At 40.4% G+C, this 26,254-nt stretch overlaps 1 protein-coding gene across 2 annotated transcripts; it reads right to left on the bottom strand.

Moving 5' to 3' along the window:
* Nucleotides 1–183: 183 nt before the first annotated feature.
* RB195_011398 (uncharacterized protein) lies at nt 184–26,125 on the bottom strand (the record flags this gene model as incomplete). 2 transcript variants are annotated; one of them, XM_064192788.1, is made up of 10 exons in its annotated part: nt 184–294; nt 906–992; nt 1,051–1,125; nt 1,723–1,868; nt 4,087–4,222; nt 4,480–4,568; nt 4,914–5,054; nt 5,600–5,749; nt 6,063–6,197; nt 26,092–26,125. In XM_064192788.1, 10 exons carry the CDS (start codon nt 26,123–26,125, stop codon nt 184–186), a joined length of 1,104 nt encoding a protein of 367 aa, XP_064050371.1. The 2 variants fall into 2 exon arrangements, with proteins under 2 accessions (XP_064050371.1, XP_064050372.1); XM_064192789.1 differs by lacking the exon at nt 26,092–26,125 and adding an exon at nt 12,678–12,786.
* Between the last annotated feature and the right edge of the window lie 129 nt (nt 26,126–26,254).

Here is a 26,254-nt window from a genome sequence, read left to right on the forward strand (position 1 = left end):
TTAACAACCCCTTTAGAAGAAAGCCAAAATCTACACTTAAAATCTTACACGAGACGTATGCCATTAATATAAGCGATGGTTTTTTTTTTAAATCACAGAACATTGTGTTGTGAATTCCCGTTAAAAATGTCATAATGCAAGAATTAAAACATAGGGAGCAAATTTAAAAAAAAGAACTTACTTTTAAGCGGTGAACTCCACGGGTGGAGCTTCCTCTTCCTCCTCGAGCTCACTCGCGGGTGTTTTCTCCTTCTCTACAGGTTGCCGAATATCTTCGTCACTATTCACTTCCTCCTGAGAACGAAAAGTTATCATAAAATATAGAACTGTAAGATAATAGCACTCCTCCTTTAAAAGCTGACTTTAACTTTTCTGAGCAACAATAAGAATCAGAAAACTACAACAAACATAACTGTTAGCAATAGTAAAGATAAAGTCTAAAGCCTTTACTATGAATATGAGGAATACAAAGAAAAGTAATAAGTTCCACATATGACATAATCACTCTTCGAAAAACAACACAAAGATGTTCGCAACTAAAAGTTTCGCCTTTTTCTTTTCTTTTCCTTCTGATTTTTGACTAATTCTCCCGTTCCCACATAATAGAGAAGTGAAGTACGTTTCTTTATGTTCTAATTGCTCAGGTTCAATCTGGTATATCAGGTGACTAACCAAGTGAACAGAATTCTTGCTTATTATCGAATAAGCCACATAACAAGAAAGAATCGTGCACTTTGCAAACAATGTGCGTCGCTCGAAAAAGATTTAAGAATAGCTAGGTCTCGAAAAATTTGTCCGATGCGCAAAACAGTTTAAAGCACATTAAATAGTCGAACGTGCAAAAAAAAAGAATGATAATAATCGAAAAATTGATCATAACCATCTGAATCGAGTTTTTCACTCACTTTCTTCTCATCGGCACGTGATGGTCGAGCGCATTTGCTGACCAGATTCTCGAAACTTTGCTTCTGCAGTAAACCAACAATAACTACCTAAAACGTGCAAAAATGATGCATTGTTATGAGCTGTTTTGAACAATGATGAAACTACCGTCATATTATCACATCCTACACCACCCATCTGTGCATCTGGTGCTAGGCATCGCGTCAGTAACTCTTCACAAATCTGAAGAGAAAAAAAAACCGTTCAATCTCAATAAAAGCAGAATAAAAGAAATATAAGAATGAAGATTAGTGGGACCACAAATGGTTTAAAGCACATTAAATAGTCGAACGTGCAAAAAAAAAGAATGATAATAATCGAAAAATTGATCATGAAGATAATAAAACGTCATACGGAGGGTAAAAAATAAATGTTCGGTTTTCTTCTCGTCAGAATATAGCTGCTCAAAACCTGTTGCCCAAATTTCCAATAAGAAATGAGTTCCTAATTCTTCTGAAGTTTACTATAATGTATTGTCTGTATTTGGAGGTTCACGATATGAGGCTATTTTCTAATCTGTGTTATCGCTCGACATTGAGTAAATAAAAGCGGATTAAATAAGTGGCGTAACAGTGAATACTCGTAAGTAAAATTATCAAAAAGGTTTTGTTCGATACTTTACAACATTTCTCAAAAAAGATACTTCGCGATAGGTGGTAGCATACAAAGATTCCAGAAAATGAAATTGTGTCAGAAAGCACCTCTAACTAACGAAGGCTAACTCAAAGAAAAAAAAGGAAGAAAGAAAAGAAACATTAGAATGGAGAAAACATCTTTTACCGTTTGTGGATCTCTGTGCTCAGCAAGCCTCTCACGTACAAAGTCGACCACTTCCTGATTGCTTAACACGTCCCAGATACCATCACATGCTAGTACTATGAATTCGTGATCATCTGTGACGTTTTCGGAAATAACATCCGGATACGCTAAAAAAAGTTATATAAAGACAATGCATCAATTTCACAAAAGTTTGATAGCTACATCCAAATTCATCCGAAAATTAATAGGATTATTCAAAGAGCAAAAGTAAAGCATAAACTTAAAATAAATTGCAATACTGAACTTATTTTTAAAGGTAACATACAAATTCCTGCACTCTAGCAGTTGTAGTGAACGGACGAAAGAATAGTGGAGGTTTCGAAAAAATTAAATACGCAGAACATGACAACATACTATATTTCGAACCATACTCTGCTACAATCCCAACTCCTCCTTGAATCTACATCGACAATCGATTTGATGGCTACTGAATGTTTACACGAATTTTCTGCTAGAATACGTTCTTTAAAATAACATTTAGTTTTCAGAGATTACCAATCGCTTTCTTGGGATGGAAAATACTCATATTCACCTATACCTATACCTGTCTCGTCCTCCTTAATAACATGCGATTTGTCGTTTTTTTTTAAATCAGATTCAAGTTGTTGATTGCTTCTTACAGCCGATCTTCCAAAATCTAAGAAATTTTTGCAAAAATAACTGTGAAGATATCGAATTTTCTGAGCACGATATACGTCTGACAGCATTCTTCAGCCCATATCCATTGATATTTGACTCACTGATGATAGATAGTCTCGTGCGCCAAGTCCACTTTTCTCCTCCATTCTCACATCACTCGTTCAAGAGGTATGGAATAATTCGGATGATGCGCTGTTACTCACAAAGGAAATTAGGAGAAAATTCTTATGGTAGACATAGCTCAGGACTCGTGTTATTATTAGCTATTCAGATTTCAAAAAAAGTAGCAACGTAAAAAATCTGTTTGATGGAACCACCTGACGATTAAAAAAAATGTCATTCATTCTTAGGAAAAGGAGTAAACACACAAATTCCAAGACAAATACAATTGCTTCCTCTAGTCACGGTAACGGGTGTACAGTAACATGACTACGATAAAAAAGCAACAGTCTTTCTATACCGTTTACCGATTTTTTCCCACCAAACGCTCCCTTTTGCATAAAGATGTGTTCAGAAGTTCACCTTTTTCACGACATACCAAGGTTTGGTGAAAGCAGTGAGAACATAATATTAGTAAAAAGCGCTAAATCCTACTTCTAGTCCTATTTTTGCCAAAAACTAGTCGGTTTCTCTCAACTGCTCTCAACTTTTAGTACAACTGAGGTACATTCACTACAGAGTAACTTCGAATGAATTGAATGGAAGGAAACCATGATTTTTATCACATCCACCCTCAACAACAAGATCTTGTTTACTTACATTGCACTGCCTAAGAACAGGCTTTTAACTACTCTTGTTCTAGACAACGACATTCAGCATCGATAGCAACGAGTCCGAACATCACTGTTCGATCAATGGCTGGCAAGAGAATGAATGAAATGAAAAAAAAAGCTCAAGAACCTATCTACTTGAAAGTTGAACCTCAACAGGAGGCACTCGCTACTAGCGATGCAGGACACGAATGAAACACCGCACTGGTGCATGCCCCTATGGTCGTCAAGAATACCAACCCCTGTTCATTGAGAAAATTCTTAGCATCAACACTAGGATGCGTGAGAAGGTGCCAGGAGAAACCGAACTGATAAAGACGTGGCGAAATCAGAAATCATCAGTCGCCATAAAACACCTGTTGTTATCGAACAACAATTTTCTTCGAAGCTGATTCGGGAGACCCGCTCGTTATAAGATTTTCTATACCGAGCACATTCGAGAACTCATCTCCAGTTATTTTCTGGATGAAGATTACTGAGAATTAAATGAGCTTGAATGTTTAGACAAACGCTTTTCTTCAGCAAGAAGGTGGATCGGAATTTTACAGCTGCCATTTCCCAAGAAAAAGACAATCCCATTTCTCCAACAAAAAGAAGAATAATCGATCAGAACTTTACACCACTCATTTCCCAAGAAAACCACTGAAAGCAAGATGAAAATGCAAGAAATAACCACAAAATTTTAAATTTTCTGATTGAATATTTATCGGAATTACCAGTGATTTCCAAATGACATATGCAACACCTTCCAAGACATTTGCGCAACCCGAATTATTATTTTTTTTACAGGAACAAGTATTATTTTAGTCATCCAAGCACTGGTATTCTCCGAATAATTTAAGAAAATGAATAAAACTAAGCTACAAAAACATTTCAATACAACTAGCTGCACTAGCAACAAAACAAGATGACTTACCAGTAACAATCTGTTCCTCAGGTGGAATGGATTCGTTTCGTTTGAAAACAAAGTCACCAAGCGCTCGAGAAAGGGCCAAATTACCGTTCACGCGATTAAATTCTACCCAGCCTCCGGCAGCAAGAATTCGTTTTGCCTTTAAAAAAGAAAGAGAATGTAGCATTGCTTGTTTGCTGTACTAAAAACAAAAAAAAAACTGTTCCTATGGGCGTCAGAACAAGGAGTGCAACATCTGTTAAATTAAACTATGCAATGGTGAAGTACTTAGGTTTTGTTGTTGATTATGTGAAATGAATGGTTAGAAAAAGTACAAGCAAGCACATGAAGCGAACGCAGCGGTAAGTACTCAATATTTACACAAATTATAAGGAGGAGAATAATCAACACGCATACCTCTTTCTCGTTAGCTGGTTTATGGTCAAATGACAATGGTCGAGCTTCACCGCAGACAGAAACAACTGCTCGCGAATCGCCAACATTTGCTAGAACATTGAGACAATAATGAAAATTTCGCTGCGACAAATGAGGAAAAATAAACACAACACAAACAAATAAAGTTCGATCAGACAATTGAGGCTCAGAAAGTGAGATACATAGCACACAACGTATTCTTCTGATTTTATTGACGATTTTTCAGTTCCCAAAAGCAGGGAAACTCGCACTGGAAATTTCAGTGTTATAAAGGACCAAATTATAGTCCACTTTTTGTAGGTTGTCACAAATTTTCGTGAGCCATAAGCATGGACAAGATATGTATGAACAAAAGTATCCAGAAGAAAAAACGAAAATTAAAAAAGGAAATAAAATTGAAGAATGGCAATGCATACCACAGTGAATGATATCATCTTTAACTAATACAACCACTGCTGTCGCCCCAGAGACGTCATCTCTCATCTCATCGTCGGATCGCATTTGCTCGTCGAGGGCCAAGAATCCCTTCCGTAATGCTTCCGGTAAATTTCCTTGTGCTTAATAAAATAAAGTTTGATGTGTGCCGTTGTTGCTTCAAAGGGAAAATTTAGGAAAGTACAAGCGATGCGAAAGGACAAACCTTCAAAAACTACAAAATATGAGTTCTACTCCTTTAAACTCAATTTGAAAAAAGAGCACTAGAAGAAACAAGCTTATGGAAATATTCTACGTCAATTTGAAATGAAACCAAAAAAACTTAAAGAATGAATACCCCCACCCAATTCTCCCCTTCAAAAATGTCGGTGGGAAGCAAAATCGTCCACATAAAACACTGGATGTTATTTTTACATCGAAACTGTAGTTCCTTTTGTTATACGAAAAAGCGCCGTTATGCCGTTATGCTGTTAAAGTGAAGCATGGAAGTCACGTTTGTGACCTGCATGAGAAGATACCGCAATGTTTGAGTTTGGAAATATTTCAAAAGAAAAAAGGTGGTGTAAATTAATATAATCCACCAGTGAATCGCAAGATCCTCGATTTGATAAAATCTTCCTTGCGACTAGTAGTATGAGATTAATAAAATCCTAAAACAACTACTAACCGTAATCAGCTTGTTGAAGAATCTGTTTGTGCAGGTTGATGCCGGCAAATTGAGATGCTTTCGGACCGCCGTGACCATCATAGACGGCAAAAAATGCGCAACGTGGATCATCCGGCAATGAAAGTAAGTGTGTATGTGCATCCTCCATATCTGCAGAAAATATAGCGTGTGGCATGTTATCGCTTAATTCTTGAATAAAGCTGATAATTTTTTGGGGAGTTACAATCAGGTGCAATGATTCCAAATTAAATAGCCAAACTTCCGGGGAAAAAACCGCGAATACTGACGCCGTATAGAAAAACACTGATGAGGATGTGTCTCCAAATAGATCTCGTTCTCAGAAAATTGTACAGTGATTCCCTCTCCTCCTTGCCACACAATGAATGAGGATTTCCAATGGGGAAAAACCACACATTTTACAATCAGACTTCAAAAAAAATAGTAGGAGAAAAGTATAACTCACTTATTCGCCATCCTTGCATACACGAACTGCCTACCGTGAACAGCTCATTAACGCATGATGCCGATTCCTTTGTGGTTACCGGTTCACTCAAAGTTTGTCCCATTAGTAAGTATCCAGGATAAAAAGCTGAACTACCTAAACTAGCAAATATTAAAAACAAAGCAATAGGACTTTGGACGGAAGTGCGCCAATAACTTTGACAGCACAAACACTTCAGCAAAAAGAAGAAACGAATTTAAAAGTCACACAACAAAATCGATTTGATGCATCCTCGTTTGCTAGAAATAACACTCGAAAATAGGGTTGGATAGGACTAAGTACTACAAAATCCGAAGATCAATACTACTGACGAAGAGAATTTTAAAGAAAAAGAAGCCACTACGGCAAAAATTGCGATCAATTCCATGCGTTAAGAAGAAATTGGAAGAAAGAAAGAAAGAACCATCAATGTGTACATTTGTCATGTTTAGTCATTCCTTAAGAACCTGACAACTCAGGGTATTACCTACAGTACAAAAGCAGAAATACAATCTGAGATGTGATCATCATACTGTTGCACAATCGAATTGTCCCATGCACACCAATCTTTTCTGTCAAGAAAATTAACAAAAATCACCAGCCGTTATATATTTTAAATTCTAAATATCTACACGCTTAGAAGAAATACAGCTGCACTCCAAAAAATTGCTTTCGAAGGCGATACGATAATGAATACAGGAATTTTTCAATGTATTGCTATTAATAAACATCTTTAGTTGGAGACATGCTATTCACACGCTCTTCCTGAGATCCGATGAGAATAGGAAAGTCTACTGTTGATGCAATCGTAAAAAAATTCTGTTCTACAGGTTTTACCCCAATTTCTTGATTAAGATATGAAGACGAAGTTATACACGGGTTAGGTCCATAACCGGGAAATTGCGGTAATTCAAAAGGTGTAGACATTCTTATAAGGGAAGAGATGTCTGGATTTTCTTTCGCTTTTTCTTATCCAAGTGCCGAAGGAACGCAAATACGTTTTCATGGATAATAAAAACCAAGTTCCTGGCAATGAATACTGAAAATCTCATTCATTTGGAATATGATCTTGAAAGAGATGATAGAGTACGAAATGGATTGTATGATAGACAATTTTGATCTAAATTCTGAGTATGAAAATGGTGAGGTGGACCTATGAGAAAAGATCAAAGGAAATGAAAAAAGTTCACTCTTTCTAGTAGGTTCATAACAAATGAGAAGAAACAAGTTAAGCATAGGATCATCCGACAAATAATGCGACTTTCTTCCAACGTGGAAAGAAAACTTCTGGGAACACTTATTGTGAAGGACAAATAAATTTCAGAAATATAAAAGCGCGCTGTAGAAAGCGAAGGAGTGGGCGGAAATGAATGAGAAACCTGAATTTTAAAGTTGTTTCACATTGATTCCAAAAATAAAGGAAGTGCAGAATATAACGTTATTTATGGGTTGACCCTTCCATACTAGCAAGTAGTACAAGAAATACAATACTTCCAAGTAAACCATTTTACGGTACGATACGATAACTATTGGTTGTTTATAGTCACAACTGAAAACCCTTCAGAACACAAGTAAAAAGAAACATAAACAGCAATCTAAGGGGAGAAACTAAAGGAACAGAACTTGCCTGAAATGAAGCTGGAAGTAAAGTCTGCACTTCATAACTGCACTTATAATTCTACTACAATTAAGTAATCACTTCTCAATTAATTTTACAACCGCTAAACAAGATGTACCAAGAAAGGAATAGAAAAGCTCCTTTAAACTTTGGAATGGGTTGGCTCGTAAAAATTAATGTTCTTCATGTGCTAGTTTCCAGACATTCCCACTCTACCTCATAAAAATCATTGCGACCCTCGCCATTGCTAAGTCACTACTTCAAAGTTGCAAAAACAAGCGGTTGAATGATACGCCCATAGGTGCGATAGGAAAGAGACAGACCATCCTCAGGTGAAGGGGGTCTAGCTCATGGGGTGAGGCTCAATGAGGATCCCTTCGCCGATCGTCCAAAAGTGAAACGGGTCCTTTTGCCAACCGTGCAAAGGTGAGGAGGTCCTTCCTCCAACCGTCCAAAAGTGAAGGCCCCCCTCCAACCGTCCAAAAGTGAAGGAGGTCGGAGCACCGGGTCCGACTATCGCATCTATGGGTACGCACACACGTAAACAACGCATTGGTGTTAACAACTTAAAAACTTTTCTTAAATACAAATACTATTTCATGTTTAGAACGTGAGGAGGAAAAATGAGAATAGAAGCCGAGAACGATTCCATGAAAACCGAACTTTCGTTCGAATTCCGCACATACCATCAATACGCAAGCCGTCATCAAAACACCGACGGCCTCATGTTCGCAGGATAATAGGCAAACTTGGCGAAAAGAGAAACAACAGAAAAACAGCTCTGCTAGTGAAGGTCAATTTGCTAAGAATATGGGAAAGTTCATACTCAGCGCATAAGTTCATACTAGAAGAATTTCATCAATCCATACGCTAGACCAGATGTTGAAAGCCAACTAAACAAAAGAAAAACAAAAATAAATAGTGCGTCGACTGATCAAGCAAACAAAAAAAAAAATAGAGCGTGTGCCTAAAAAACTTCCATTCTCCAAAAAAATATTGCTTTGTCATCTCTCGTCGTCGTCTTTGACGTCTTTGACTTCATGATGATCCCATGTGAAGGGTTATGGTCAAAAAGTGGTGCAGACAAAAAGTGGAAATCATTTCAAACACAGTAAGAAAAGTCAATATGAAAAGTTAACTGGTTGAAAGTTGTAACTAATTTATTGCAATTAGAATCTTTACTGAAAACTGGTATGAGAGCCCCACGTTATTATTTTTGACACGAAATTTAAAGCAGAAGGCGAAAATCAACACTATAATTGGGTCAAATCGTCAGTTTGTATCGATTGAACAGTCAGTTGCAACCAAAGCAGTTCGAGAGTACACCCTCTGTTTTCAGCGAAATTGAAAACCTTATTTACACTTGGAACCCACTATGTATCCTAGGCTACGTATTGACAAATTAGCGCCGATGATTAGTCAACATCTACTGCAAATTCTCAACAATCTCACGCACTCATCGGTGAATTAAGTGAGTGCTTGCATCCAAAAAGTAAGCCATTACACTGAAAAATCATGAGCAAACTAAAAACTTGTTTCCGTCCAGTAGTTTCTGTGAATTGATTTACTCCAGTGGAGTAGACGCGACCACAGAATTTGAAGAAGAAAAAACCAAGTAATTCGACGTCACACGGACAGGGTAGAAGGGAAAAATAGTCAAGAACACCGTAAGCTCAAAAATTTCGATAGTACGCAGCTCAAAGCGTCATATGACGTGTGATAACGTGACCTAGAGTGAATTCGGGTGCGCAATGGTGGAAATGGCGTGCGACTCCTCACAAAACATTACAACGACGGCGATGGAAGGATTCTGCGAGCCAGCAGGAAAAACAATAACAAGACAAACGAGCACCATTGTCAATCGAATGTCAACAAATTCGTAAAGAAATAAAATATTATAGTGAACAAAAGTCGAAAAAGAACAAAATAAGTATTCTGTGATTCCACAGTTCCTACACTTGCAAATTCAAACGACAAAAGTAATCAACGTCCAACTTTCCCCATCAACAGTTCGATGCATCGCTGTGAACTGCAACGTTCCACATATGAAGTGAGAACAAGTCATTGTGATTCATCTCCTCTTTGATCTAGCTCCAACTACCTCTACCTCTACCGTGTATGTAGAAATAATTGCTCGATTGATTGAATAATCCCTTCGGAGGTTATTGATTATGGGCATCGCACGTGCGAATGAATCAGTGAGGGCGCCAAGGATTGGAACGAACAACGAACACAGAACCAATGCGAAAACCTGGGAACGGAAGAGTAGCATCAATGAAGCCCTTGCTTACTTCCATTTACAAGACCACTGCCCGGTAATTGTGTATCTGAACGGCTCTATCTTTAGAGCAAAAACAGGACTTATTCACCCAGTGAGCACTAATGAACATTCATTTTTTGAGAGAAAATTAAGTCCTCCTCATCAATTCTTTAGCATTTTTTAAAGTGAAATCTCCCGTTTGGTCCTGATTTGAGAGCTTTCAGGAGTTTATATACTCGCTTGCAAATAAACAAACCTTTATTAAGGAGAGTCAAAACCTCTTCAGTAATGTATACTCCCTGCGATGAATTCTAAAATTCAATGAACATTCGACGGGTAAAATGTTGGAAGGCACCGGTAAACTGTTGTAAAATCAAAAGTATAGATCCAATGAAGAGTGTAAGGCTATTAATTCGCCGTCTTGAGCTTGATATATCACATGGTTAGAGCTTAAAGCTTTTTGACAATTACTAGGAAAGAAGACCACTGTGAACTATGCTAATCGCAGCCATTCTATGAAACTTTACATGATTGTTCACATATCGGCACACATTTGTCGTGTTGTGAACTAATGTCACCATAAGACCAATTTTTTTCTCCTTCAAAGAAACTGAACTGGAATGTATGAAACAAAAAGGAAGAAACTGGTGTACTGCAAGGAAGTTTCAAACGGAAAATGGAAACATGACTCTGATTTACACGCTAGTTTGACGACCACCTACGACATTAAACATAGGCTAAAAATATGTTTATACATTATGATTTTGCTGGCAATAAAATTGCGGTCATTCCGAACCAAAAAAAAAAAACTTTCAACAAAAGTGAACGCACGTCCAAATAAACGAGTTAATAAAGAGGGGAAAGTTGAAAGATTGGGAAAATGCGGCTTTCAAAAAAAGCAGAGAAACCGCTGATTCAGGCAAATAATAAGAAAGGTCTGAAATAAAACAAATTAGTTTTATTATTATCTTTGCGTCACGGGCAATTTAATTTGTCTTTTATACATTTCACGATCTTTTTTAAAAGAAAAGTCACATGACAACGAGGCCACCCTCGATGACAATCAGACGCCTGCGCCTAATTCTCCCGTAACTCGAATCGCACTCTGATTGGCATCTTTTTCCCACATTATGTACATGTCAAGACCAGGAGTCAGATAAATTCTACGGAAAGCTGCGATATTACGTAGGCTGAGTCTGCAAAGAATATTTAACAGAATATTATCATCCGAACTGAAACTCTCAAAGACAAACACACCATATGCCACCCACTCAGAAATCAAAAAGCCAACGGCACATCGACGCGGTGTGTTCGATTAGAATGCACAAACGAGGCAGAAAGAAAAACCACACTGCTGAGATATTTATCGAGTTTTCTGCGCAAACGACGGATTGTGTAGAAGTAGAGGTTTGGGGAAAAACGGCCACGCTGATCCGTATGAGCGGAATCGAAATGAGCAAATCTGGGTGGTCCAGTGCATTCTGCGTACTGCTAATAAGGAACTGTCAAGTTACCACAGAGAAAAATGTTAGTAGACCAAAGTTTGCCAACCCGAGAATGGCAAGAAAATATTACATAAGTGTATTTTATTCTACGCAACAGTAGAAAATGAAAACCTGAACTCCAAAAGGTCGGGTTGATAAGAAGAGAAAAATAATGTCTTGGTTCCTATGACGAATATCAACAACGTAGTCTGATTATGATATGCGCATAATGCATCTTGGTTAAAGGCAGCTTATCACGTAACTGATGATGTTGAAGATGTTTCTGTGAGCAAATATGGGGTTTCGGATGAAGATTGTAAAGTGGTAAAGTAGCCTCGTTCAATTCCCCTTTATCGTCTTAAAAAAAGATCGTTAATTCCCACGAAGGACGTTAGGTAGTTACGAGATTCCTATGAGGTACGTTAGGGAGAGTTAGAGTTCACCCTCAACCTTGTGCACGCATCACCTCCATGAGCAAGCGGTCGAAAATCAATGGAGTCTCCTACGCAGCCTATTCAAGTAGAATTAATGGACACACTGCTGAGAGTACCACAACGTGTACGGGTGGCGTGTTGTAAGGTAACCTCGTGTGAACCAAGGCGGTTCCTAGTCCATTCTTCAGAACGATTAGGGAGAATTAAGTCGTCACTCATACCCGTAATCTACATCCCGAACTCTATATTTGCCCAAAGGGACATCAATATCGTCAGACTCTTGATAAACCTCAAACAGTGATTTGAAGTCCGCAGTTCTTCAGAAAAATAGTTGTGGAGAAATTTCAACACACACAATCCAAAAAAGGGACAAAAAATCGTCTTTGAATCCTCGTTCACAGTGGAAAGTAGAACTGGTGATATTAGCGTACAGATGAAACTAACTTAGTGGTAACTGTAATGTAACTAAACAAAAACATTTCCTTCCTTAAAAATCCTAAAATTACATGATTTGCTACAAGAAAAAAAAAACGACGCTAGAAGGTAAACTCCTACGCCATAGAAGATTTACTTCCCACGAAAGGAAATGAGATTGAAGAACTTGCAAAGCGATTTGGATCACCATAATTAAAAGTCCAAGGACTGTACCAGTGAACTACGCGGAACTCCTATCACAAACTTTCGCGAAAACAACACCACAGATTGAAAAAAACTATTATTTCATCTCTCAGTGAAACCCAGTGGCGTGTTTAGAAAAATAACACACTAAAATAAATTTTCTAAACAAATCAATGAGCATACCTGGAATCCAAATTCTAGCCAGGCTATGACGAGATCGCACATTTGTCACCCTAATCGGAGTAATTACAGGGCTTCGAAGACGTTGAATCCGTCGAAGCGCGAGACTCATCGGTTCCAATTTATTTAAAACAGAAGCAAGCAGAAAACCAATTGGAACAGATAGCAGTTGTCTGGTTTTTACTGGGGCGGTACTGCTGAGGCTAAGTATGCCGGAGAAAGCAGTGAGTTTACTGCACAACGGCGAAGCAGGTATCATAACTTTGTACACAGAAAGACCTGACAGAGCTAAGCGAAAGCAAGGCATGAGGAAATCAACATCGACTTACTGAAATATGAGCAGCCATATTTACTCTGTTGAAATCCCTAACTTATTGAAATTATTTAGAACAACAAGAATACTCAGAGATGTTCATTCACCTCCATAATTATTAGTTCGCCAAAGCATTACTTTGCTACGAAGAATCAGTTTTAAAGAAGTCGAATGTTAACAAATGTAAGAAAGATGAGAAAACAATTTTAATGCTGTTCTTGAAAGTTCTGAACCTATAAAGATCTGCGAAGAAAAAGTACTCTAAAGAAAATTTGCACAAAAAAAGTTAACAGCAGAAAAACAGAGATACTAAGACTAGAGTGAAAATACGTTCGAAATCGAAAACTGAAAACGAACATTTATTGTGAAATCAGAACAAGGTTTAGCATCGTTCTCTCGTTTTTGCAAACTTGTTTAGTCAGCCTTCCAGAGTCTGTGAAAGAGCGTGCATTGTAAAAAAAAAATCCAGATGGTGATTACTCCGAGGATCTCGACTTTGCTCGCGAAACAAAAAGTCATCTATCTTATCAGAGTGCATTTGATTTATTTAAATCTAAAGCATCTAAGATCTAAAGCAAGCTGACTACCAGACGCAGATACATATGTTAACGCACACGACTGTAATGCAGATTCGATTTCGAGCTGGAGTGTATTTCAGACAGAAAAGGAGCGCGAACTGCAGCGAATGCGTTGTGGTTGTCGATGCATGGGTTTACTCGGGTTCAAAAACAATAATGTACTTCTGACGTGACAAGAAATGAGTCCAAGCAGGAGTCAGATGTGACAATTTTTGACATGCGATTGGAGATGAAACATACCACCTATCAGCCTAATAGAATTACTCATTACTCATCAACCTAATAGAAGACACTAAATTTGGGATCTTATCCCAAATTTAGTGTCTTCTATTAGGTTGATGAGTAATTAATTTCGGAAACGGACCACATACTTCAAATTGCCATAAATCAGCTTAAGCACAACTTTATCAGTCGAAATAAAAGCCATCAGAATCTACAAATCTTTTCCAACGACCTGGTAATAAATCTAAGCCTTTAGTATGAAAACTGAGATTACAGGAACCAACAAAATTATGGAAAGCACTTTCAACATTGTTTGAATTAGTTAACTGTCGCTGACGCAAATGTGCATCAAGAGCTCGAAAAAAGTCAGTTGGGGAAAAGTCTGGTGAATACGGTGGGTGGGGGAGAACTTCTATACCCAAATGGGTTAATTTTTGCCGGGTGATTTGTGCGGTATGTGGCGTTGCTTGCAGCAGAATCGGCCTTCCTCTATTCACCACTGCCGGCCATAATTTTTGCAGCTTTTCATACATATGCTCTAACTCACAACAGTAGGACTCTGCTGTAATTGTCTGGCCTGGTTGCATGAAGCTGCAGTGGATCAAACCCTTACAGCACCACCAAACTGTAAGCATGACTTTTTTGGGGTGAAGATCGGGTTTAGGAAGTGTTTGGAGGGGCTTCCTTATCTACCCACACAAATCCACGTTTTCTAATATCCTAGTAAGGAATCCATTTTTCATCTACAGTTATAGCACGACTAAGAAAGGCCTCACTTTTTAACCGAATCAAAAGGTTAGAACACGTGCCGTAACGTGCCAGACACTACTCTTCGTTCAGCTCGTGAGGCACCCACTTTGACATCTTCTTCACCTTGCCAATTTCCGCCAAATGTCTAACTACTGTCGTATGATGTACGCCCAGGTCTTCTGCTAACTTCCGTGTGTTAGTCTCCGGATTTGCTTCCACTCATTACTCTCCAGATCTTCATTATTAAGCGACCACCTGCGACTGCGACCCGGTTTTTCTTCGAGATAAAAATCGTTAGAAGCGAATTTTTGAAACCAGAGTTCCACTGTCCGTTCGTAAGGACAGCCTGACCCTGCTAAGGTTACGAGATGCTTCTGCCGCGGAGTGTCCCAATTTAAATTCGTTAAGCTTGATGACTTGATTGTCGCATCGGTTCATGATTTTTCAGAGCCCCGGAAAAGGCCAGCCGAAAAAAAATAGTGCGACAGCCATATATGTATTTGAAAGAGCAGAAAAAACCTACAAAAGGGTATGCGTTTTTTCCCTTGAGACGAAATATTTTAGGGTGTAATATTGTTTTATTTACACATACTTCGAGACTGAAATTAATTTTGCACCAACCCAATACTAAAAAACAAATAACAGCAACGGTGTTTTTATCTTTCAACAAAAGGAAAAAGGAAAGTGGGTGTTCCAGTAAGCTTTGCACCACCGCCAAAACATTCGGCAAGTCAGGAGGTCACGATAGCTTTACCGGAAAACTTCAGAGTGAAGAGTTTTATAATGCTATTCGCTGCGTTTATAGTTTCCACATATGTTCAACTGGAGAGTACGATGCGACCTCGCTTAAAGCAAAGTGGTGTGGAAATGTGTGTTAAGCAAAAAGAAACGTGGATTGCGGCAGACACAGCCTATTCAACCGATTGAACACATTTTGTGTCAGCTGTACATAGTGGTTAACCTCTCCTCAATGCTTCCTTCGCACATGGGAGCTCCCAATTCTCGGATTCTAAGATGTGACGCCATCTCAGGCTAACCTCAAAATACCAGTGATTTTCGACCCTCCGTTCAGGGTGTCCATCTTCCTATTATGGTACAAGACTAGCTGAATATCTAAAGTTCTGGAGTAGGAAATAAGCTAAGATGTCACATCGATCAGAAGAAAAGTGATATTACCATTATCAGATACCCTCCTAAGTACCCCATTCGCGACAGGACCCGTTGTTGAAGGGTGTATGGAAAGAGCACACCCTTTAATAGTAGATTGTGCGTAGTAATAGAATTCTATTTCGTCATATATTTTTGTGAAAAGCAAACACGGTAAATTAACTCCACTGGTTTTTTTCCAGAAATGGTTTAGCTTTGTCGAATTCGCTAGTAAATAATCGAAGGGCACTGTGCCCTTTTTGTAACATTCAGGAACATTCATTCATTCATTCATTCACATTCATCCAGCCATGACTATACCTTTAAAGCTCTGCAACACAATAGAACTAAATCGCTAAAAAAAAACTGGTAATTTTGCATCGTGGCAAGATCGCAGGAGAAGACTTTAGCTTGGCTTACCTTTACATGACTAAACGAAGACTCAACAGGAAGCTTGAAAGGCATGCACTACCTCTGTTATGTATATTTTATGCCGCACAGAATACAAATTAAGTCACGTGACGAAGGAAAGGAATGAACAATTGTAAAGAATATGGAAGAAAATAACTAAGGAATGACCAATGAGAAGCTCTACTGCAAATTTCATCTACGTAAATTTGATCGAATTATATCACAGCAAACTTGTAGAGCTAAGAGCATCAGCGCTCACACATGCAAATGGGCCCATAATCGAAGCAACCACGGCAGCCCACGCAGTCCGTCGTTGGCCGCCCGTGCGCCGCTATCGAACTTCCTGCCGATCTACGATCGAGGTATATACCTTTTTCGTTGACTGGCACTCATCGACACGTTGAAAGACCCGTTTAAGAACAATACGTATCGTGAAAGTCCAATCTTACACGAAAAAAGGAGAGGGAAATGAAAGAAAAGTAATAATTTGTAATTTATTTTAATGTCATATTATATTTTCCAACATGAAGAGTAGTAAGATCTCATTATATAGAAGCCAAGTGCGTACATCCCTACACTCAGGCTCCGAATTAAAAAATAAAAATCCCGGTAACTCAGCATTTTCTTAGGGTAGCGCTACACTTGGTCGATGGGATGAACACATGCGATAGCGACAGTGTTTTCTGTAGTTATCGACTATGGGGACTAACGCCGAGGACAGTCAGGTTCTCGCTTACAGTAATTATCTAACGATTATAAAATCTCAAACGCCAATCTTCTTCCTTTCATAAATGAGGAGCTAAGTAAAGTAAGTCAATACACTAATGAATGTGCTTTCTACGAAAAATGTTTCATATGTTTCTTCACATCGTGGAGAAAGTAGCACTTTTCAAATTTAGTTCACCAAATAACATTCTACACGTCATGGAAAGCACTGTTCATATCTATTCCGCCCCAATTATGATGAACAAAGATTTACACAACCAGAAAAACGGGATCTGACAACTAATCGAATCGATGATCCTCTAAAACGGAAATCCAACAATCAATCACATCGTTTCATTTTGTTTTCCTGCGATACAACATTCGTTAAGCAAAACCTTCCATTTTCAAGAATAAAACCAAGAATAAAAATTAAAGAAATGATAATTTGAAGAAAAAAAGATGAATTGGTGCGCACAAAACAATTCCTTTGGGGAAACTAAAGAATGTAAATCGTATACGCCAGACAGATCAAAAATGCAAACAAAAACAACGGTAACAATAGAGCGAATAGCTCACCTCAATACACACAGACACACATGGAGGGACTCATATAACCATAGTCCAGAACCTGTTCGGCTCTTAAGCTCCGTTCTCACATAATATTTGAAGTCATACGCGAAAATGTCGATTCGTCCGCAAATCACCGGACGAAGATGACATCGGGAGGTCAAAGATCGCTTAGATTACGCCTTATAACGATACTGCGCCTATTTCTCATGTATGCAATAGAAATGCGAGTTGATTAGAGATTGCTATGCACTAGGGAATAAGCTTGCGCTGACGTTAAAGTTCCCGCTTTTTTTTGGTGTTAGGATCTGAAATCCATAATAAATCTTACGAGTCGAGACTAAGGGGCATCGAACCGCGACGCCCGGCAAAACGTTCGAACGGCACCTAGGCGGAGATTTGTGCGATGCCAAAAGGCATACGCTTCCCTTGGCAACCAAAAATTATGAATCTTAGCAAAACAATGGTATTGTGCCGAGAATGAAGAGAACTCAACCGCGTTCTTATTTCTGGAAGTAAACAGCTAGGTCAGTCGTAGCTCAAAAACATAAGCATTACGCCTTAGAGGATCTACGCAAAAATTAGCAAGAGAAAAAGGAAAATATAGCGTAAAGAAATAAGAGTGGCGTTAAGTGTTCCCCTCCACATTTCTTCCCATAAAAGTTCATAAGAAATAATTGACTGTTGAAAAGAACTGTTTAAACGAAAGGAAATATGGAGAAACGAGAGGAATTTCCCCGGAAAAAGGACGATGTTAGGAAGGAAAATTCCGGAATTCATCGACAATGCATAGTTGATGAGATTGGACAAAGGTTCACAGAACCAACACCATATCATCATTCCTCTGTGTAGATGAAAACCGTTACCCACGTGGTTTGCAGCGCCCGAGAGCGGCCCCGAAAAATTGAACGATCGTCGGCGGCACGTGCCGCGTCGCGGCTCTAGTTATAATCAGGAATGGAGCGCAGAATTAGTTGCGGTGAGGCCGTTAGTTAGTGTCGTTATTTCCTTTTTCTTTCTGACATGGACAGTTCATCTGTGACTCTGCATAGAGAAGGTAATCCCTACCGTAAACTTGGAGTGAGTAAACGGTAAGATGTCGGCCTAGTGCTCTCTTCTCGTCCAGACAACTCTATGCTTTCATTTTCCATATCTTCCCTTATATTATACTAGTATTTTCGTATGTTTCATATCTATATTCATACTCACTGCTTGATTTCTTCAAAGCTTTTTTAAATGTTAGAAAAGTAGTGTTTTATACAGTTCCAGACATTCAGCTATTAGGTTCTAAGCTGAAAGTGAGCTGCTGCTTTTGGCAGCCATAATAATTGTTACATTTTTGTGTTTGTTTTTAAAAAATATCCAGATGAAAAAAGAGGAAATATTCTTCAGCGACTTTCAAAGCGCATATACCAGTTTATGTGTTTTTTCTTGAATATAGCCTATTTTAGAAACATCCAGAACAATTTCATGAGCGATTTTAAAAACACGTCACGTAATTGTTTTTTATGTTCTGTTCTGCGTTAAAGATTCACTATTTATTGTTTCTGTGAACCGATATTCTCAGAATTATTTGATTTTATAATTCTCATTCCAAATTACTACGTAATGCGATATCCTAAATAAATTCACAACATTAACAGCCAAGATCGCCTATAGGCTTATAAAAAAGTGCAAAGGACCTGTTTAGATTCCAATCTCTTGCTTACACCGCTTCGATTGGAGCGATCAATACAACTGCACTGATTTCAGGTCGTTCTCATCCAATCGTACAGTCAGGTCAAAACGACATGAAGCTGGGCAGTAGCGTAAGCGGCTGCGGTCGAAGCGGTGCGGTGGAGACAGCGGTAGGAATCGAGGTGGTACCACAGAGAGCTGTAGAGATGGGTGGCGGTAGCGAGGATCCTTACACGATCCCAACCGCTACGCTCCACCGCGCCGCTTCTAGCGCAACCGCTTCAACACCAACTATAGTCGGGTCAAAGCGACATGAATCACGAGTGTAGTTGTGATGCATTTGCGTACGTGCTCGAAACGCGCGGTGGACGCAGCGGTCGGAACCGAGATGGGACCGTCGCAAACTGCAGCGATTGGTGGCGCCAGCAAGGGTTCCACCACGCTCCTAGCCGCTACTCTCCACCGATGCGCCTCGAGGGAAGCCGCGTACGCAATTGCGTACGTGCTTCATGTCGTTTTGACCCTACTATAGAATGGTCCAAACACAAGCAATTCTATGAAATGTCTCTTTTTTGCGACGACTGCCACAATCCACCTGGTTTGTCATTGCCCAGCGAGTTGTCACATCCTTCAAAAATTATTGCGTGTGCGTTGCGTCTTGGGAATGGCTTGAAGACGCATATACTATCGGTAAGGTTCTCGAATAGATCTCACTTCGCCATGGTTAGGATCAAGGGAAACCCTTGCTAGCATCACTTATCACTGCAGTTCTCGATGGTCCTACATCGATCCCAGTCGCTAGTCCCACCGCGCCGCTTCAAGCGCAGCCGCGTACGGAACTGCACCGAACCTCATGGCGTTCTGACTCGGCTATACTAAGATGGTCAACTGATATCGTACAAAGGCCGTATAGTATGTACAAAAGTACATGCTATACGGTACACGCGGCTGTAGTGAGTTGAAAATGACCTGTAGCCCGGCGCAGGTGCGTTCGAAGTGATAAGATCGGGCCGCGACCGAATTTCGATTCTTACTCATCTGCGCAGTCCGGATGCGGTAAGCCAAAGTCCCTCCTCGATACCGTTAGCTCTAACGCACCACTTCGTTACTTACGCTGCTACACCAGTCTTCAGGCAATATTTAACCGACAATGACATGATTGACCGTCTACAGTACCTCATAAAAATTAGTTTCTGTTCCGATTTATTCCAGAGGATGCTTCCCCATAGCTTTCGTTAATTCGTGAAGACGCAGTCCCTCAAAGTTCCTCAGTTGTAATCTCTGATTCCACTTTATCTTCAAAGCAGTAATTGTTTTTTTCCCATCTGAGAAAAAGGCGATCGAGGCGACATTCGCCACATCTCTTCACAAGATGTGAAATGTGAGGATCGTTTACTAAGAGACTGCCGCGGTTTTTCAAAAGAAGAATCATATATATTCAGCTGAAGAAGCATGACCCGATGAGAATGGGTCCCAATCACCTCATCGATTTTGGAGAGAGTGGAGTGCGCCGCGTAGCTGATGCCACTACATGAACTAAGCAGAAGTGGAGTTGTAAACTTTAAAAAAATGTCTTTTAAGCTTTCAAAATTCCGCATTAAAGCCCGTTATAGGTCCATGATTTTTTCTGTCATAGAAACTGCAATCTTGTCGAAGACTCAGGATATCTTTAATCGGTTCAAAATGACATAAAACTCGGTGCAGACGCGTAAGCGGCTGCATTCAAAGCGATGCGGTGGGGCTGGTGGTTGGGGTTGATGTGGAAGACTATCCTGCTTACGCAACTGCACCGAACGCAATGTCGTTTTGACTCGACTCTATGCTGTCTACGCCTCCAACAAATCTACAGCATGCGCTTGCGCGAGGCGATCCTTTTCTGACGACTGGTTAACGAGAAAAGCTAACGGGGAACATTCACACATGCGTGTGTGAGCAAATTAGAAAAGAAAAAGATAAGTCGGTCACAATGCACGGAGATAAGGCGCATCACTGAATTCCGATGAAGGCAAGCTTATTTCCAGTCCTTATCAGCCGCGTGCAACCACAAACACTATGCTGAACTTGGACTTTGGAATCCGGATGAACGACGAGGTGGAAGACTAGGATCCGCAGGAGAAGAGGAAAATCGTTGAGGACGTGATCTAGCGCGTATATTTAGCGATAGAATGCCGAAGAACGTAATTATTCTGGGAAGTTGCAACCCCTTGCCCCGCACTAACGCATGCTTTCGGTTGCGTCAGCTGCGGAATGCGAGCGCAACCTCCGCGCTTCTAGTAGTAAGCGCCAAATTTGCAACCACGGAGGGGTTGCCCTGTAGTAAAAACATGTTTGGGTTTCACCAAGAAACTAGTGAGGACGGCTAAGTGCAGTAGGGTCAACACAATCTGAAACCTGTGCAGTAGCGTACACGCATGTACTCGAAGTGTTGTGGTGGGACCCTTACTTACCATTGGAGTCCGTCGGAGGTAGCAAGGGACCCACTTCGAACGCAGTCACTATCGCACCATGTCGTCTCAATTCGACTGTAGATATCATGTGCTTTTTCAATGCGATAAAATTAATAGTGTTCTCATCACCGCGGGGACCGGATCTCGCGTACGAACTTCAGAAATTTTTAGGTATTGAGCAGCTTCGAAGAAGAGTTCATATTTTCTGCGCCTGGATTCTGAGCGCATTTGGGACCACTATCGTTCAGGAATAATCGTGCTTGAAGGTGAGTTGATGCAACCAAACAGATCGCTGGCGATCCGATGACTCAATCATATACTCTGCCTGACTTGGATGCAAAAAAGAGTTTCACCGTATCCCTTCTTTTAGAGGGTACAGATCGGATCCATGTGGAACTTATGCTGGATAGATACCTACAAAATGTAATAGCCACTGCGAACAGTAAGTAGCAGGAGACTGCCAACCTCCTGGTTCTTGTTCTATGACCACATCTATAGTGGGAACACATCACATACCTCAGAACCACGTGCATCAATTTGTTTACTACTTTTCAAATGACAAATCCCTGATCACGTGTGAAACTTGCAGAACTGAAGCTGTGATGCGATGTCAGCTGTTACCAACTCTTCCCCTTAAAAAAAAACAAGTTCCACAATCGAAGCGGGTAAAATAGTTGCTCCTATGGGGAACGTCGACATTGAAATAGATGCGCTTAGACAAAAAAGCTAGTAAATTCAATTACCAGTCCATTCCTCTAAAAACAGCATATCAAGAAATTTATGTTGTTCTCTACACGAAAAGATGAGGATAGGAGAGTTGCTCACGAGTGATCCCGCTCAATTGCGCCTAGTAATCCGAAAAAAAGTGTGTGAAACAGTTTGTGTTACTCAGTCTTTCCGACGATGCAACCTATTACTCGATGGAACGCGGACAGCACACGTGGTCGTCCAACATCCGCAATCCAACTAATATAACGGAAATAAGTGGCAGAACTGCCCCAACCGCATAGTTCTCGACGCGTTGCGGATTGCTCTCTTTCTATCACCCGTTATGAGTTGCATCGTTGGCGAGATAGGGTCGCAGAGGGCTGTTTCACACTTATTTCTGGACAACCGGTGGGAATCAAGCGTGATCGATTCCTTATCGTGAATTGTACTCCCTGCACCCATATTTATTCGTGGAGAGCTACTAACATCGTCAATTTCGTGATACGCTGTCTCTGAGAGCCATAACACTGCGGGAACGCAACACTCTTTACGTGTTGTCACTCCAATGAACAATTCTACAATCTTCACCGGGATCCTTTAGCATATGGATCTTCCTGATTAACGCTCAAGCAGGAGGGGAAACAGATCACGGTTTTAGGAGGTCGTGACATCTGTGACGCAACTTCAGAATTTCACTGTTTCTCACCTAGAATTGGAAGCAGCAATTATTCTCTATTGTGGGCCGCGTATACCAGTCCGATTGCTACTGACAATCAGACTGGTATACGCGACCCACAATAGAGAATAATTGCTGGCAGTGGTACTGTTTGCACTAAATGCAATGAAGTATTTTAGTAAACGCTCTTGGCACGTACGAGTTCTGTAACTTGCAGTGCAACTTGTAACTTATATGGCGAAATTTACCCAGATATTGCAAGAAGGTGCAGTCGTTGAGCACACTGCCAGCTCGGTAAAATATCCACGTGGAGCGTGGAAACTTTGATAACAACTGTTCATTTCGTTACGCTGATCTGCCGGACATTGTCGACCTGAGGGTAATCAGTCACTCGGTGTCGACAGGCAGTCCACACGTGATGTCATTTCTCGCAGGTTGTGAAACAATGACAAGTGGATGGAGCTGGATTTTTTTTTACGAGATCTCGCCACGGAAAGAGAAGGTTGGGCAGAGCTATGGTCAAGAATGATACGTCGCGGCGAAGATGCGGAAAACCGCGTCAGGCGGTGATATCAGCGCACCGATTAACTCAAAGTAAGTCATTCTCGATGCTCACGCAGGTTGTTCGTGCCTGACGTGGGTGGCGGTCTCCATGCTGACGCGTTTTCTGAGCGGAAGCCGATCTAGCTGTTTTTGAAACATTTCCCTTGTAAGATTGGAACTGGTGAAATAGTGGCTTTCGGGTGAAGCCAGAAAAAAGGTATGCTACAAATTAATAATGTGGTTATTAATTTGGAAGAAATCTGGAAGGACACCAGACAAACAGTTAGATTTCTGGATTTGATTGGCGCAAAACTGATGACGTCAAAGTGCTTAACTAACGCTTCTAAAGATTGTGTGCAGTTGTACTTGCACAAATCCTCACAAATAACTCGTTCCCGAATTTGTAGGATACTGTACCGATTTAAACTACCCATGCCATGAGCAACAAATAATCAAACCAAGAAACAAAATTTTCCTGAACAGCAAGGATGCGAGTGGTTATCATGCTCTAACGCTAAATGGAAACCTGATAAGTGCAATAGATGTAAAGTGAATAAATGAGTGGAAAAAATAGAGATAACAAAAATAAATGAAACAATAAAATAATAAATGAGTAAAGGATGAATATCAAGACAAAATTGAAGTGGAAGACGAACAATTAATTAGTTTGACGGTTGTGCAATATGCAGCAAGCGGAGATTTCCGGAGATTTCACAGATTTTTTTCTGCAGGAAATCCTAGCAGCACAGCTGTTGTTTAGTTGCTTTAACAGGGTAGCCATTAATTTGTGCTAGTCTGTTTTTTCATTTAACCACAGCAATTTTTAAATTGCTTTCGCCGCCGCGGGCCCTATTCCCTTTCCCCTACGTGCACCTACTTGAGCACGCGGGACACACCAATCGACAACATGTTGACGTATACGTCTGTAATTACCGACGCACGTCAGCTCTCGTTCGTAATAGCGTGGTGCACTTGTAGTACTTATTGCTCCCCTCGTTCCATGACGACATTAGTAATCATGATCCGGTTGTGGCAAGCATTAGCGGCATTAGCCGTACTTAAAGGCAGCGTACCACGGATTTGACGTGGCGTGGATCCTTGGAAAGCTTCTATACAGGGTCGTAGATTGCGAAAAAGCAGCTGAATCCGCTTCATCTCTCCGTGATCGTTGTTAAAAACGGCCGGGGAACCACCGTTTTTTTTTACCACGGCTTGCATTGCAACGCGCCACCCTTGCGCACGCGCCGCTTCAACAAGCGAGCCTTTGAGGATTAATAAGACCTCCTCACCAGCCTAAAAGTCAAGTTGAACTAATAAATAGACTGCTGATGAGAACGGAGCGTGCACGTAAAGGTGCGTTCCGTTCTCAACAGACCTCGTAGGAATTAAAGCGATAGCTATGAGGTTTCTTACGACAATCGCGGAGAGATGAGCGGAACCACTTGGTTTTCCGCAATCTATGGCGCTGTATAAAAGTTCTCTATAAGAAATCCATACCTTGTCAGATGGTATGCTGGTACGCTGCCAATAAATGCCTAAACATGAGTGAATTCCGCTTAAAATTCAGATCAAATGCAGCGTATCACGAAATTGACGTAGTTGGGAAAGCTGTGGGAAAATATGGGAAATTGTAAATAACTAATATGAACGTTGCTCGCTCAATTCCCTTTGATATTCCTGAAAAACGGAGTGGAAACGGCGTTTCTTCCAAAAAGGTACGCGACGCGTTCACGTGGGAGCCGTCAAAAATCAATGAAGTCTCCTCACCAGCCTATTCAAGTAAAATAAATGAATAGACTGCTGAGAGGACCGAAGCCTGTACAAGAATGTGCGTTCTAACGTACCTCGTAACAACAAACGTCGTTCCCATGCCGTTTCTTACGATTCGAAATTGAGCTTGGTCAGTGTCCTTAGTCTTGGAACTTATTCGTATTCGAGATTTTCCGTGCTGCTCGTTCAGACGTTCATTTTTTTTGATTCCTCTCTTTTTCATATGCATCTTTACTGGGGGGGGGGGGAGGAGGGAGAAGGGGGATGGGTGGGTGGGTGTATCGGTAAGAAGTTCGCGCTATAACCGCACGATCGATTGTTCGTTCGAAAACTCCCTAATTGTTACCAGGGGTAACCTCCGACGTCTACGAATTGGTACCGGATTTATTTGAGAGGATAAAAAATCCAAATAGCGGTTGGTCAGCGCTGTGCACTTTTATCATTAGCCAGCAGCCATTTATCCTTTATCCTTTAGCTTTACAGCTGAACCCGGATGTATTGTGTGCTCGGTGGAGAGGGGCACTGGCACCCTGCATCTCTGCACCCATCGATCAATGGGATTATCGATCAATGGTACCATGGCGTCGATGATAACGAAAAAGAATCTTTCGAAGAAAAAAAAAACGACTAGGACTGTAGTTCTAGCAGTAATCCTAGCGTCCACATAAAATGAGAAGCTGTTTTTTTTTTGGTAAAGTGAGAGAAAAATGCTTTTAGGAGGTTCTGGACCTTATCGACCCATCGATTATCCAGCTAGGACCTTGGCCGACGTATAGTGTAGGAACTGTGGATCACTAATGTGTCCCTACGTTCGGAATGAAATGGAACTGTGCTCGAAGTGAATAAACATCGAAGATGACGAGGTTGATCGAATCCAACGGAGACTGTTCGTATCAGCACTCACCAGTTATGTCAGTCTCTGGATGACTGCAATTCATTGCACTCCGAATCAAAATGTGATTCTATGGTGATCTCCTGAGCCTACGATCTTAACGTGTATTCCGATTTTTTGACGAAATTTCTGCGGTAAACACATGTAAGAATAAATTCTACACGATCGTAACTTG

This window comes from Necator americanus, chromosome III (genome assembly GCF_031761385.1).
Source record: "Necator americanus strain Aroian chromosome III, whole genome shotgun sequence".
Taxonomy (NCBI): domain Eukaryota; kingdom Metazoa; phylum Nematoda; class Chromadorea; order Rhabditida; family Ancylostomatidae; genus Necator; species Necator americanus.